The 13793-nt window shown below is 41.8% G+C and overlaps 1 protein-coding gene across 20 annotated transcripts in view; it reads right to left on the reverse strand.

The window, feature by feature from the left end:
• The window catches only part of ST3GAL3 (ST3 beta-galactoside alpha-2,3-sialyltransferase 3), a 228089-nt gene that overhangs the window by 193566 nt on the left and 20730 nt on the right, over positions 1 to 13793 (reverse strand). For 10 of the 20 annotated variants that reach the window (XM_054491277.2, XM_063656901.1, XM_054491298.2 and 7 more), the window contains exon 2: positions 6360 to 6507. In XM_054491277.2, coding sequence (XP_054347252.1) covers positions 6360 to 6477 — 118 coding nt within the window. In that variant the 5' untranslated portion in view covers positions 6478 to 6507. Of the gene's footprint in view, positions 1 to 6314; positions 6508 to 13793 lie in introns of all 20 variants that reach the window. The other 10 variants (XM_063656904.1, XM_054491244.2, XM_054491255.2 and 7 more) reach the window with 1 other exon arrangement.

The following is a 13793-nucleotide window of genomic DNA, read 5'->3' on the forward strand; positions in this document are numbered from 1 at the left end:
GTTACTACACTTTTCAGGTCTAGAATTTGCATTTGGTTCTTTTTTATAGATTCCATTTCTCTGCTGAGACTACTCATTGTTCACTACTGTATTTTCCTTTAATTATTTAAATATATTCATAATAGTTACTTTGTCTGCTAAGTGCAACACTGAGGCCATCTTATCCATAGATTTTTCTTCTTGAATATGGATATTCTCCTGTTTCTTTGCATGTCTTACTAACTTTTTTTGAACATTAGCCACTGTGGATATTACACATAAAAACTATGAATACTGTTATCTTCCTATGAAGAGTGTCAATTTGTATTTTAGCAGATAGTTCAATGACTACCTGATGGCCCTGAACTTGTGTGGTCTTGATTTTATGCATCATGAGTGTGGATCTGAGGAAAGCCCATGGCATTTTTGACCTCTCTTGATAGGACCCAAACTTCGAAATCTGTCTTACTGGGGGTTGGCTTTAGGCCTTGTTAGGGCGGGTCTACAGTAGATCTTACTCTTGGGTAAGATCTTTATTCATAAGGCATGGTCTTTCTGGGGTCTCAGCTGGACGTCAGGGGTGTTAACAAAGTGTTAATGAGATCTTTCTACTGGTAGGGCTGGACCATCAGCGTTCCTGGCATTGCTTTCACCCCAACAAACTTGACCTCTAGTATCTCTTTTCTATTCATCCTGTACCAGCTGCTCTCTATATGGTAAGCTTCAGGTGGTTTCACCCCATGTATAAATAATAGGCCAGTCCTTAGCTTCAGCCTCACAGGAATGCCCCTACGGACTTCTGAAACCCTCTTGCTGAACAATTCCCTAGGCTATGATGGTCCACCCCACAGATTCCAACTGCTTCAGCTGCCCAAACTCTGACCTCTGCCTCTTCAGCTCAGGGGAAATCATCACAGCCTGTTTAGACTCCACTCACAGAACAGGGCTGGGAAACTGTCCTCAGACAGAAAACTGAGCAAATGTGGCGCTCACCTCGAGTTTTCCTTCTCTTACGAACTGAAATTTTATGCTGCCTATTGTCTACAGGCTGACACAATTGCTTCATTTCTTTTGTCCAGTTTTATAGCTTCCTATAGAGAGGAGGCTAGTTCTGATACCACTTACTTCCTTACCATCAGAAGCAGAGTACCTCCCTAAGCCAGAGGCCAGAAACACGGCCAGAAATGCCAGCCTCCTCTTCGTTTTTAAGACAGAAAACTAAGAGTTAATACAATGTCCTATGTCTATTAAACTCACCTCAACCTGTCCTCCTAATATCAGATCCAACTTCTGCTTATGTGCCAAGAGTATTCTCCAGAGCAATCAGATCAACAATGTGTACTTTATAATTTGAATGCATATTTTATAATTTATCTGGTTATAATCTTTTATAAATATGGGGAAGAATACAAAGGGAGTTGTAATAATTGATAAACACAGTAGCATGAATTTAATTTTTAAAACATTTTTGAGACACGGTCTCACTCTGTCACACAGGCTGGAGTACAGTGGCGTGACCACAGCTCATTGCAGCCTTGACTTCCTGGGCTCAAACGATCCTTCCACCTCAGCCTCTCGAGTAGCTGGCGCCATAGACATGTACCACCACATTCAGCTAATTTTTTATTTTTCTGTGGAGACAGGGTCTCCCTATGTTGCCTAGGCTGGTCTTGAACTCCTGGGCTCAAGCAGTCCTTCCACTTCAGCCTCCAAAACTGCTGAGATTATAGGCACGAGCCACCTCACTCAGTCATGAATTTTTAAAGGTCTCACAGCACAGGAAACTAATCCTATGAAAGATCTACTTTATTAATTAGAAATGAATTTCTTTCCCTCTTTCCTTCTTTCCTTCCTTCCTTCTTTCCTCCCTCCCTCCCTTTCTCTCTCTCTCTCTCTCCCGTTCTTCCTCCCTCCCTCACTCCCTCTCTCCTTCTCTCTCTCTCTTTCTTTCTTTCTTGAGACAAGGTCTCATGCTGTTGCCCAGGTTGGAGTACAGTGGCGCAATCATAGCTCATTTGCAACCTCGAAATCCTGGGCCTAAGTGATCCTCCTACCTCAGCCTCCCGAGTAGCTATACCACACGCCGTACACGTGTGCACCACCATGCCTGGATAATATTTTTTAATTTTTTTGTAGAGACAAGGCCTCGTGACATTACCCAGGCTGGTCTCAAACTCCTGGCCTCAAGTAATCCCCCCAGCCTCAAGCAATCCTCCCTCCTCAGTCTCTCAAAGTGCTGGAATTCCAGATGTGAACCACCATACCCAGCAGAAATGAGTAAAATTTTAAATTAATAAAAATATGCAAGGCTTCCATGAAATGGACCATTGTGAAATAAAGGCTATTGCAAAAAGGCAACTACCCAACTCCTATACAAGGTACTGACCTAAATAAAGCATCAGAGCAAAGAGAAATAAGTATTTTTTTTTTTTTTGAGACTGAATCTTGCTCTGTGGCCCAGGCTCACTGCAACCTCTGCCTCCCGAGTTCAAGCGGTTCTCCTGCCTCAGCCTCCGAAGTAGCTGGGACTACAGGGGCGCGCCACCACGCCTGGCTAATTTTTTGTATTTTTAGAAGAGACAGGGTTTCACCGTGTTAGCCAGGATGGTCTCGATCTCCTGACCTCTTGATCCGCCCACCTCGGCCTCCCAAAGTGCTGGGATTACAGGTGTGAGCCACTGTGTCCGGCCGAGAAATAAGTCTTTTACCTTCATTTTGGAGATGAAGAAACAAGCACACCCAACTCTTTCTAACTCCAGATACTGGTGATTTCTTCATTAATTAAAATATATATTAAAAATATATGTATGCATACATATTTTATCATACTACATGTATAATAATTCTACAGTACTTTTTAAAACAGGTTGGTAACTAGACTATTCTCATACTTGAAGCTTTTCACATTAAGCATTTGACTCAAGTCTTGGCAACCTGACCAAGCCTAGGTCACAAGTGTCTCTAAACCACCCAAGGCAAAGCAGTTTGTAGCCCTCTACAATACACCTTGGAATTAATGAAAACATAAATTTTCTCTCTGGAAGGAATCCTATGCTCCAACACAGCATTTCACCAGATTGCTCTTTTAGAACTCAATATATTATAATAATTGTTTTGTTTTGTTCTCATATTATAGGCTAAGAGTATGAAGGCCTACGTTCATCTTATATCCAGTTTACCCAGAACAGTACGTGGACCATAATAAGAACATACTGCTTATTGAGTGAATAATTTAATAATAAAAAACTCTAGCCTCAGGCCAAGTGCAGTGGCTCATGCCTGTAATCCCAGCACTTTGGGAGGCTAAGGTGAGAAGACCACTTGAGCTCAGGAGTTTGAGACCAGCCTGGGCAACATGGAGAAACCCCATCTCTACAAAAAAATTTTGAAAAATTAGTTGGGCGTGGTGGTGCACACCTGTAGTCCCAGCTACTTGGGAGGCTGAGGTAGAAGCCCAGGAGGTTGAAGCTGTGGTGAGCCGAGATCACACCATAAAACTCTAGCCTGGGTGACAGAGTGAGACCCTGTGTCAAAAACAAAAACCAAAAACCAACACTAGCCTCTTCCCCCTACCATGAAGAAATTCCAATAGGTTATCTGAGTAACTTATTAATATTCTAAACATTAAGGAAAAATAATGCTAAAGACATTTATTTTTCTAACTTGGGACTGTCCTCAACCTCCTCAGGTGAAAGGCATACAAACTCTTGATTACACAGCCTCTCTGAAGCCTCAGTTTCTATATCTGTAAAATGAGGATAATAATAACCAATAAAAACTATGAGGATCAAATGAGATTCCGAATATAAAGACCCTGCTATCTTACGGACATATAGTAGATACAGTAATCAATAAATTACTATTTCATCTTATCATCATCAGTATTATTAAAACGCAGCCTAAATTTCACAACATAACAGTCTTTGGGGTTGTAACGCTTCTTCAGCTTGACTCTAAGTAAAGGACTCCTCTCTGGCCAGGCACAGTGGCTCATGCCTGGAATCCCACCACTTTGGGAAGCCAAGGTAAGCAGACCACTTGAGCCCAGGAGTTTGAGACCAGCCTGGACAACATGACTAAACCCCATCTCTACAAAAGGCACAAAAATTAGCCAGGAATGGTGGTGTGAGTCTGTGGTCCCAGCTACTTCGAGAGGTTGAGGTAGGAGGATCACTTGAGCCTGGCAGGTCGAGGCTACAGTGAGCTATGACTGCACCACTGCACTCTGTCCTGGGCAACACAGTGAGACCTCATCTCCAAAAAAAAAAAAAATAGAGGACCTGTCTGATTTAGTAAGCCATGCAGTGTGGGTCCTATTACTCTGTTCTCTGATATTACAGCACAGAAAATGGTATGCTTTGGTGAGATGGTCTAAACAACCTATTCAAAGTCAAACATCTAAAAGGCTTAGGAGTCAGAATAGAAAAGCTATAAATACTGGTTAGTCAGCTAACAATTAATGGAAAGGACAGCAGATAACTAGCAATAAACTTCTGAAGCCTACAGCCCAAGTGAATAGCACCTTGTGCAAACCTAATAAGCCTCTCTGTCTTCTTTTGATAACTTTCTGTCTTTCCCTCCTTTTCTTTTCACACGCCCTTCCTGACACTCTCTACTATTACTTCTCTGAGCCCCTTTCTCTCTCTCTTTTTACCAGGTAGAATATTAAATTAAGTCTTGCCTTCAGTATTTATTATATTTTTCAATAAAATAATAAACATAGGTTTTAAAGACAGGAATTGAATTCCAGTTCCAACAATATAACCTTGGTAAATTAAAGTGTTTCAGTTTGCTCAACTGGAAAATGGGGATAATAATGGCATCCTCACAAAACTGTAGTAAGAATTACATCAAATGAAATTATATTTGTAAATTGTCTAGCCTAATGCCTGAAACACAATGAGTCTTCCATAAAGTTAATTCCCTTCCCTACTGATCTAGGAAAATCTTATCTGATCCTTGGTTGTATCTTCTACAGGTCAGCAGCTCTTAGCGGAAAAGGAGACCCTTGTTCTTCACACACATTTCCATCTATATTATTGATACAGATGGATCCACCACTACCAATACAGACAATGAATGCCTCTAAATACAGAATTCTGCATTTCACTGATATAAACACTCCTTATCCTGGGTAGTCTCCTTGGTTTTAAAAATAAGTCAGTGCAGAGAAATTTAAGTAAACTTTTGAAACACAAGTAATTAGTGATAATTATAAGCTAAGCATTTAAAAGGCGCTTAAACATTCTATATAAAACAATAAATTAAGGATATAACACTATATTTTAAAAACTGGCTTGAAACTGCCTCAGTAGTTTGAGCCGTGGGAGAAATAAATGAGCTGCTTCATCGTAATACTTCCCATGTTAGGGTCTTAGAACAACAGCAGGCCGATTGCCCGTTGCTTCTTCCCACTCACTGGAGCTCACTTTCACCTCGTACCTAGAGACTGACTCTCTTCTCAAGTGAGTTCTATACTGGTATCTGGTAGATGTTAGTAAAAAATAAAACTATTTTAAGAGAAGACATATCACTGCAGGTCAAAACAGGCCACTGTGTTCTGATTTGATATGATTTCCCACACCAAGCTCAGACAACAGTCAGACAAAATAGCCAAAAAGAAAACCACTAGGGTCACTGTGTGATATTTCAAGCTACAGGCAAGAAAACAACGTGCAAATGCTGGTGCTGATCAACGTAAGCCCTTCGACTGCAAGCCTAGAACCAAAACACAGGCCACATCAGGTAAACAGAAACCAAACCAGTGGGATTCTGGCTATGTGGAAAACACTGTGTAACACATGAGACAAAGTGCACAAAGAGAAGAAAAAAATTAGGAGTTACTGGGTAGGGAAAATAAGCCATTATTGTAGCCAGGTGCAAGTTCAATAGCAGCAACGGCTACAAAGATTCAGTAGACAAAGTTTCTTTAGGGAAAACAAAACAGAGACAATATTATGTTGAAAATTCAACATAAAGATGAATGTTTTAAGGGCAGATGGAAACCAACTTCAATACTAATCCCTAAGGCAATAAATGGCAAAATAGAGTGGCAATATGCTACAGCAATTAGAAAGAACAAAAGTGTTCAAGAACTAGAAGTATGAGTATAGTTTGGGTTTTTATTGAAGAATAGCACATTCTCACCAAGTTTGTAAAAGGAACTGAGATTTGTCATGGCATGCAGTTTTTAAAAAACATCAAAGTTCTCAGCCTATACCAGCTAAAATGGCAGGCAATTTCTAGGCCAAAGTCCCAGAAATGTTCAGTTTACTCTCATTGCCCATCTCTGAAGAATATGAGAGACGCAGCCACACGAAAAACCAGTAACTGACCTGCAACAGGCTTCTCCTGGGGTGAGCTAGAGTGACTATACTTACTGGAGTCCTCCTCCCACTGGAGTAAGTGTAGCTTCCACGCAGAATAATACAAAAATCCCAGTACCAGAAAGAGGCAGAGGGCTAGCAGCAGATTGCGCACAAATACCAAGAGTCCCATCTTCACATGATTCACGATTTCCTAAATGACCTAGAAAAGAAAAAGTTTTCAGTTCTTAAAAGACAAAGCACTCATCTTATTGATATATTCTCTCTTAAAGTATCTATAGAGAGAATTTCCAAATGAAGAATAACTTAGAGTTATCACTTTCATATCATGGCATCTTCTAACCTGCTCATCCCCATCTCAAAAAACAGCTTCATCATCAGCCAGCGCCTAAGTTAGAAAGCAGCGATCATCTTTGCTTCCCCACCCCAGCCGCCAGTCCAGTCCCTGACTAGTTCTGGCAATTCTAGCCTCCCAGATATATTTCAAATCACATCCCCTTCCCATGATCACTACCCTAGACTGTGCTATCACAGCATTCCCACAAACACGTTTCCCTGCCTCCAAATTTACATTCTCCAAATCCATTTCCACATGGCACAAGAAGTCTTTTAATAACACAAAATCTGACAATATGCCTGCTTAAACCCCTTTGCATTTGTTCTCTACTGCTGCTGTGGCAAAGTGTCACAAACGTAGCAGTTTAAAACAACACAAAATTATCTCAGAGTTCTGAAGTCCAAAATCTGGGTATGGTGAGGCTCAGCTGGATCCTTGCTTAGAGTCACACAAGGCCAAAACCAAGGTGCTGGTAGGGCTGTGTTCCTTTCTGGAGGCCTTGGAGAAGAATCCACTTCCACGCTCACTCAGGCTGTTGGCTGAATTCAGTTCGTGCAGCTGTAGGCACAAGGCCCCCGTTTCCTGGCTGGTTATCCGCCAGGGGCCAGCCTTCATGCCTACAGTCCTTTTCATGCTTTCCATGTGGTCCCCTTCAGGCTCTCTCACTCTTTGAATCTCTCCAAATTCCCACTCCACCGTATCTTGCTTCTCTTCCAGCTGGAGAAACTTCTTTGCTTTTGGGGGCCCATGTGATTATATTGGGCCCACCTTAATAATCCAGGATAATCTCCCTATTTGAAGACCCAAAACCTTAATTATATCTGTGAAGTCCCTTGTGCCGTGTCGAGTAACAAATTCATAGGTTCCAGGGATTAGGGTGTGGATATCTTTAAAGAGCCATTCTGCCTAACACAGCTTTCGTTCAATTCTCAACTCCTCTGAATAAAGTAATTGCTCCTTAAAGCCTAGCGGCTTCTGACTGAGCCTCGATTTACTCTCCAATCCATCTCTTGCTGCCCTCAACCTCATTTGTGCCCTATGCTCTAGTCATTGTACTTTCTATTCATTGAACGCTGCCTTGTTGTTTCTATCCTCAAGGTCTGTCTGGAATTCACCCACCCTGCTACTGTACCTGCTATGCATCCTCTGATGTAAAAGGATGCATAGCAGGTACACCTTAAATGTAAAATGTAACATTGGCCAAGAAGACTGCCCTGGGTCAGGCCCCCAACCAAGCCCAATCAGATATCTCAGCCACGAAATGACAATGACATAAGAGAAAAAAATTATGTATAAATATTAATAATGGTGTGACAAAACATTATAATTTACAGATAATTGTCCACCTAGGAAAGCCAAGAGAATATACTAAAAAATCATTAGAATAGGAAGTTCAATAAAGTAGGTGATTATGATTATAAGATTAATTTATAAAAATCAACACATTCTTAAAAATCATACCAGCAATAACCAATTAGAAAATGTTAGGTGGGCTGTGTACAGTGGCTCACGCCTATAATCCCAGAACTTTGGTAGGCTGAGGCAGGAGAACTGCTTGAGCCCTGGAGTTTGAGGCCAGCCTAGGCAACATGATGAGATCCTATCTCTACAAAAAGAAAAATTAAAAAATTAGGCAGGCCTAGTAGTGTGTGCCTGTGGTCCTAGCTACTCAGGAGGCTGAGGCAGGAGGATCCTTTAAGCCCAGGAGGTTGAGGCTGCAGTGAGTTGTGAGCGTGCCACTGTACTCCAGCCTGGGTGACAGAGCAAGACCCTGTCTCAAAAAAAAAAAAAAAAAAAAAAAGAAAGAAAGAGAAGAAAGAAAAGAAAATGTAAAGTGAAAAAATTCCATTCATGATGGCAACAAAATCTATAAAATAACTAAAAATAAACTTAGCAAGAAATGGGCAAGACTTTCACCAAAGAACATAAAATATCTGAGTAAATAAAGAGACAAAAGAGGTTCTTTTTTTCCCCCGCCGAGACGGAGTTTCCCTCTGTCGCCCAGGCTGGAGTGCAATGGCACGATCTCGGCTCACTGCAACCTCCGCCTCCCCGGGTTCAAGCGATTCTCCTGCCTCAGCCTCCTGCGTAGCTGGGATTACAGGTACGTGCCACCATGCCCAGTTGATTTTTTTGTATTTTTAGTAGAGATGGGGTTTCACCATGTTGGCCAGGATGGCCTCCTGACCTCATGATCCGCCCACCTCGGCCTCCCAAAGTGCTGGGATTACAGGCGTGAGCCACCACGCCCGGTGAAAGAGGTTCTTAAGTGAGAAGGTTCAATTTAAATATGTCAGTTTTCCTGAAATGTGAGTTTTCTATATTCAGTTTCATTCCAGTCAAAATCCATGAATTTTCTGAACCTGGATCTAAAGATAATCTGAAGAGTTCATGCCCAAGAAGGGCAAAGAAATTTCTTAAAACGAAAAATAATGGGATGAGAATCTGCCTTGCCAGATATCGAACCAACTCAAAGCTATAATTACTAAGGTAGATAGGTACTGGCAGAGGAAAAAACAGGTCAATGGAAGAGAACAGAGTCTAGAAATATGTTAAATAGAGAAAGAGATACATACACACACATATACAAATGAGTTTACTTTATACATACAAATGTACTCAATTTACTCTATGCTAAGCATGTACATATAAAAATGGGAGAAAGGCCTGACAGGCTATACAGCTGTTAGCATGCTTACCTGTAGGGAATAGGATGGGATGATGAGAAGCAGGTGAGACTCGGAGGACTTTTACTTTTCCCTTTGTACACTTCTGAATTAAATTTATTTGTCACAGGGCCTAGCATGACAGCTCAGACCTGAGAGGCCGAAGCAGGAGGACTGCATGAGCCCAGGAGTTCGAGACCAGCCTGGGCAAGATGATGAGATGAGACCCCCATCTCTACAAAAAATTTTAAGATTAGCTGGACATGGTGGCATGTGCCTATAGTCCCAGCTACGTGGGAGGCTGAGGCAGATTGCTTGAGCCCAGGAGTTTGAGGCTGCGGTGAGCTACGATCATGCTACTGCACATCAGCCTGGGCAACAAAGAGAGACGCTGTCTCTTAAAAAAAAAAAAAAAAAAAAAAAAAAAGTATTTTTTATAAAGTCACAAGTACTGCCTCCATTAATTTTTTACTATTAAAAAAATCAAACAACACATTGTAGAAATGTAAATTGGTAGACTCCTTCAGGAACAATTTAGAAGTATCTATTGAAATTTATAATATTCATATACCTTAACCCAGTCTTTCTATTTCTATGACTTTTTTCTCAAACAATACTCCAACAAATATTAAAAAGGACATGTACATGAATGTTCATTAGCAACTCTGAGTATAACAGCAAGATATTAGAAACAGTTTAAATGCCCAATAATAGGGACCCAATAATTAAATTATGGTAAGTCTCCCTGGTCACATCCATTGAGGTCTTAGCAGGAAAGAGATGGCATATGCAAAGAAGTAAACTGAAGGAAGTTTAATGACAGGATTTTTTATCGCTGTTGTGAGCAGCATTTAAAGGAACCAACAAGGAATGGTGAAGCAGCCAGGGACTAGCAACAGCAGGAAGCTATTTCTTCAACCCAAAAGGGCAAAAGAAGAAAAGGGTGTCACTGGAGCCCAGCAAGAGCTGGCTGGAGAAGAGAAGCCACCCTGCAAGAGCAGCGATCACAGACAACGAGCACAGCTGCTACTAGAACCATGGCAAGGGACAATGGGGGATAAAACATAGTCTGACTCCTCCCAACATTGGCCCTCAGATTTCCTGGCAGTGTCTTTTATCAGCTGATCCCAGCTGGAAGCCAGAAGGCAAGGAAGCCCAGATGATGCAGGTAACAGAGACCAGCTGCCAGTACACAGAAGAAACGAAGGTGAATAAAGTATCTGCCAGGGCAGGAGAATAACAGTGTAGAATATAATGTACCAGCTGGAAAGAATGAGGCATGTCTGCATGTACTAACAGGGAAGTATGTCTAGAACATACTGCTAAGTGAAAAAAATCTAGCTGTAGAATAGTATGTATATATATGGCCCCATACTGGCAACAACAAACGAAGATGACGATAATATTTAAACATTAAGATTAAGGGCTGGGCGCCATGACTCATACCTGTAATCCCAGCACTTTGGGAGGCTGAGGCTGGTGGATCACTTGAGCCCAGGAATTCTAAACCAACCTGGGCAACACAGTAGGACCCTGTCTCTACAAAAAAATTTTTTTTTAAAATTAGTCAGGGCCGGGCGTGGTGGCTCATGCCTGTAATCCCAGCACTTTGGGAGGCCGAGGTGGGTGGATCACGAGGTCAGGAAATCGAGGCCATCCTGGCTAACACTGTGAAATCCCATCTCTACTAAAAATACAAAAAATTAGGCCGGTGGCTCACGCCTATAATCCCAGCACTTTGGGAGGCCGAGGTGGGTGGATCACGAAGTCAGGAGATCGAGACAATCCTGGCTAACATAGTGAAACCCCGTCTCTACTAAAAAAAAAAAAAAATTAGCCAGGCATGGTGGTGGGCGCCTATAGTCCCAGCTACTTGGGAGGCTGAGGCAGGAGAATGGCGTGAACCTGGGAGGTGGAGCTTGCAGTGAGCCTAGATCGCGCCACTGCACTCCAGCCTGGGCGACAGAGCAAGACTCCATCTCAAAAAAAAAAAAAAAATTAGCTGGGTGCGGTGGCACGCACCTGTACTCCCAGCTACTTGGAACTCTGAGGCAGGGGAATCGCTTGAACCCAGCAGGCGGAGGTTGCAGTAAGCCGAAATCGTGCCACTGCACTCCAAGCCTGGGCGACAGAGCGAGACTCCATCTCAATAATAAAAATTAAAAAATATTATTCAGGCATGGTGGTATGTGCCTGTACTGGTGGTATAGCCCCAACTAATTGGGAGGCTAAGGTAGGATTTGTTGAGCCCAGGAGGTTGAGGTTGCAGTAAGCCAAGGTTGCACCACTGTACTCCAGCCTGGATGACAGAGTGAGACACCATCTCAAAGAAAAAAAAAAATAAGACTAAGTATCTAGTACATACATAAAAGAATATGCACCAAACTATTGACAATAATTATCTCTGAAAAGTGGGTTCAGATGGAATACTTTGACAACGTATTTATTTATCCATATATTTATTTTTAATGTTTGTATTTGTAAAAGTAAATACATAAAGTTTTAAGTGAAATAGAAATCAGAGACTTGATGGCTAGGCATGGTGGTTCATGCCTGTAATCCTAGCACTTTGAGAGGCCAGGAATTTGAGACCAGCCTGTGCAACATAGTAAGATCCTGTCTCCAGAAAAAATTTAAAAATCAGCCTGTAGTGGGCCGTAGTCCTAGCTATTTGAGAGGCTGAGGTAGGAGGATCGCTTGAGCCCATAAGTTTGAGGTTACAGTAAGCCATTATCACACCACTGCACCCCCGCCTGGGCAACAGAGCAAGACTCTGTCTAAAAGAAAAAAAAAAAAAAGAAGAAGAAAAAGAAAAAAAGAAAAGAAAAAGAAATCAGAAACTTGTATTTCTAACTACACAAGGAACTATATATCTTGTCCAAACTTCCCACTGAAAACAACTAAAAATTTAAGTTGTAAGTAGTCTGCGCACAAAAGGCAAGTGGTTCTTAGAAAGAATTTTCTTTTCTTTTAGAAGGGGGCAGAAGTGGCTGGCACCACCCCTCTCCTTCTTTCTGTGCCAAATGCAAGAGATGTGATGCTGAATTGTCACAACCATACAGTGACCATAGCCCAAGGCTCTGGCAGACACACAACAGTCAGGGAGTCAACAGATGTACCCATTCTTTTCAACAAATACAGCAGTGAGAAGGCTGAAGTAATCACCTGTTTTATTTCAGTCTTTTCCATTAGGGAAAACAATCTTCAAGTGACAAGAGTAGAACAAATCCCAAGGAAGAAACTGATTTCTGAAAGTAGACAACATACAAAAGAGCAAAAAAGAGCTTAAAGGAAGCCAAAGCCTCCAAGACAAGGAGAACAATATCCCAAGATCCTGTGAGAGATGTAATTTCAAACTCGCCGCTAGGACAAAAGTCTGACACATTCTAGAAGTGAGGCTGTGGGGTAAAAACAGGCTCTTTCATACATTACTGGTGGTGGAAGGGATTTGAAAATATCTAACAAAGTTACACATGCTTTTAACCCTTTAACCCAATAGTCTCACTTCTAAGAAACTATCCCAAAGATACACTGACAAAAATACAAAAAGTCTTATGTGAATGGCCACTTATTGTAGCACTATTTGTAACATAACAGAATAAGACTCAATGTACTCCAAATGTCCTTCAACAGGGGTTGAATCAACTATGGTACATACACAAAATAGGTACTAAGCATCCATAAAAGAAATGAAGTCCCTCCATCCCTTCCTTTCTAAATAATTTAATCTAAAAACCAGTAGGCTTTAGGGAGAGTCACACGTGCCTGGGGTGAAAGGGGAGAGAGGGACATTAGTCCATGTGAGGGGTCTAGGTTGTGGCAACAGGTGATTTGGGATTGACCAGATAAGTAAATGTATTGAAGCTAATGGGAACAAGATTTCCCAATGATGGAGAAGGAAGTTACAAATATGGAAAGGGAAAACTGGAATTAATCTTTTGACTTGTATTGAAATTGGAGGTATTCAGTGGGAAAAAAATGGTTTTTAATATATAACCAGGCGTGGTGGCTCACATCTGTAATCCCAGTACTTTGGGAGGCCAAGGCATAAGGATCACTTGAGCCCAAGAGTTTGAGACCAGCCTGGGCAATAGTCTCTACAAAAAATTGTCTCGATAGCTGGGCGTGGTGGTGGACACCTGTAATCCCAGCTACTTGGGAGGCTGAGGCAGGAGAATCGCTTGAACTGGGGAGGCAGAGGTTGCAGTGAGCCCAGATCATGGCACTGCACTCCAGCCTGGGTGACAGAGTGAGACTCTGTCTCAAAAAAAAAAAAGAAAAAAAATTGTCTCTACAAAAAATTTAAAAATTAGCTAGGCCTGGGGGCACATGCCTGTAGTCCCAGTTACTCAGGAGTCTGCAGTGGGAGGAGCGCTTGAGCCTAGGCAGTGAAGGCTGCAGTGAGCTGAGAACATGCAACTGCACTCCAGCCTGGGCGACAAAGAGAGACTCTGTCTCAAAACTAACAATAATACAGAAATATAT

This window comes from Pongo pygmaeus, chromosome 1 (genome assembly GCF_028885625.2).
Source record: "Pongo pygmaeus isolate AG05252 chromosome 1, NHGRI_mPonPyg2-v2.0_pri, whole genome shotgun sequence".
In the NCBI taxonomy this organism is placed as follows: Eukaryota; Metazoa; Chordata; class Mammalia; order Primates; family Hominidae; genus Pongo; species Pongo pygmaeus.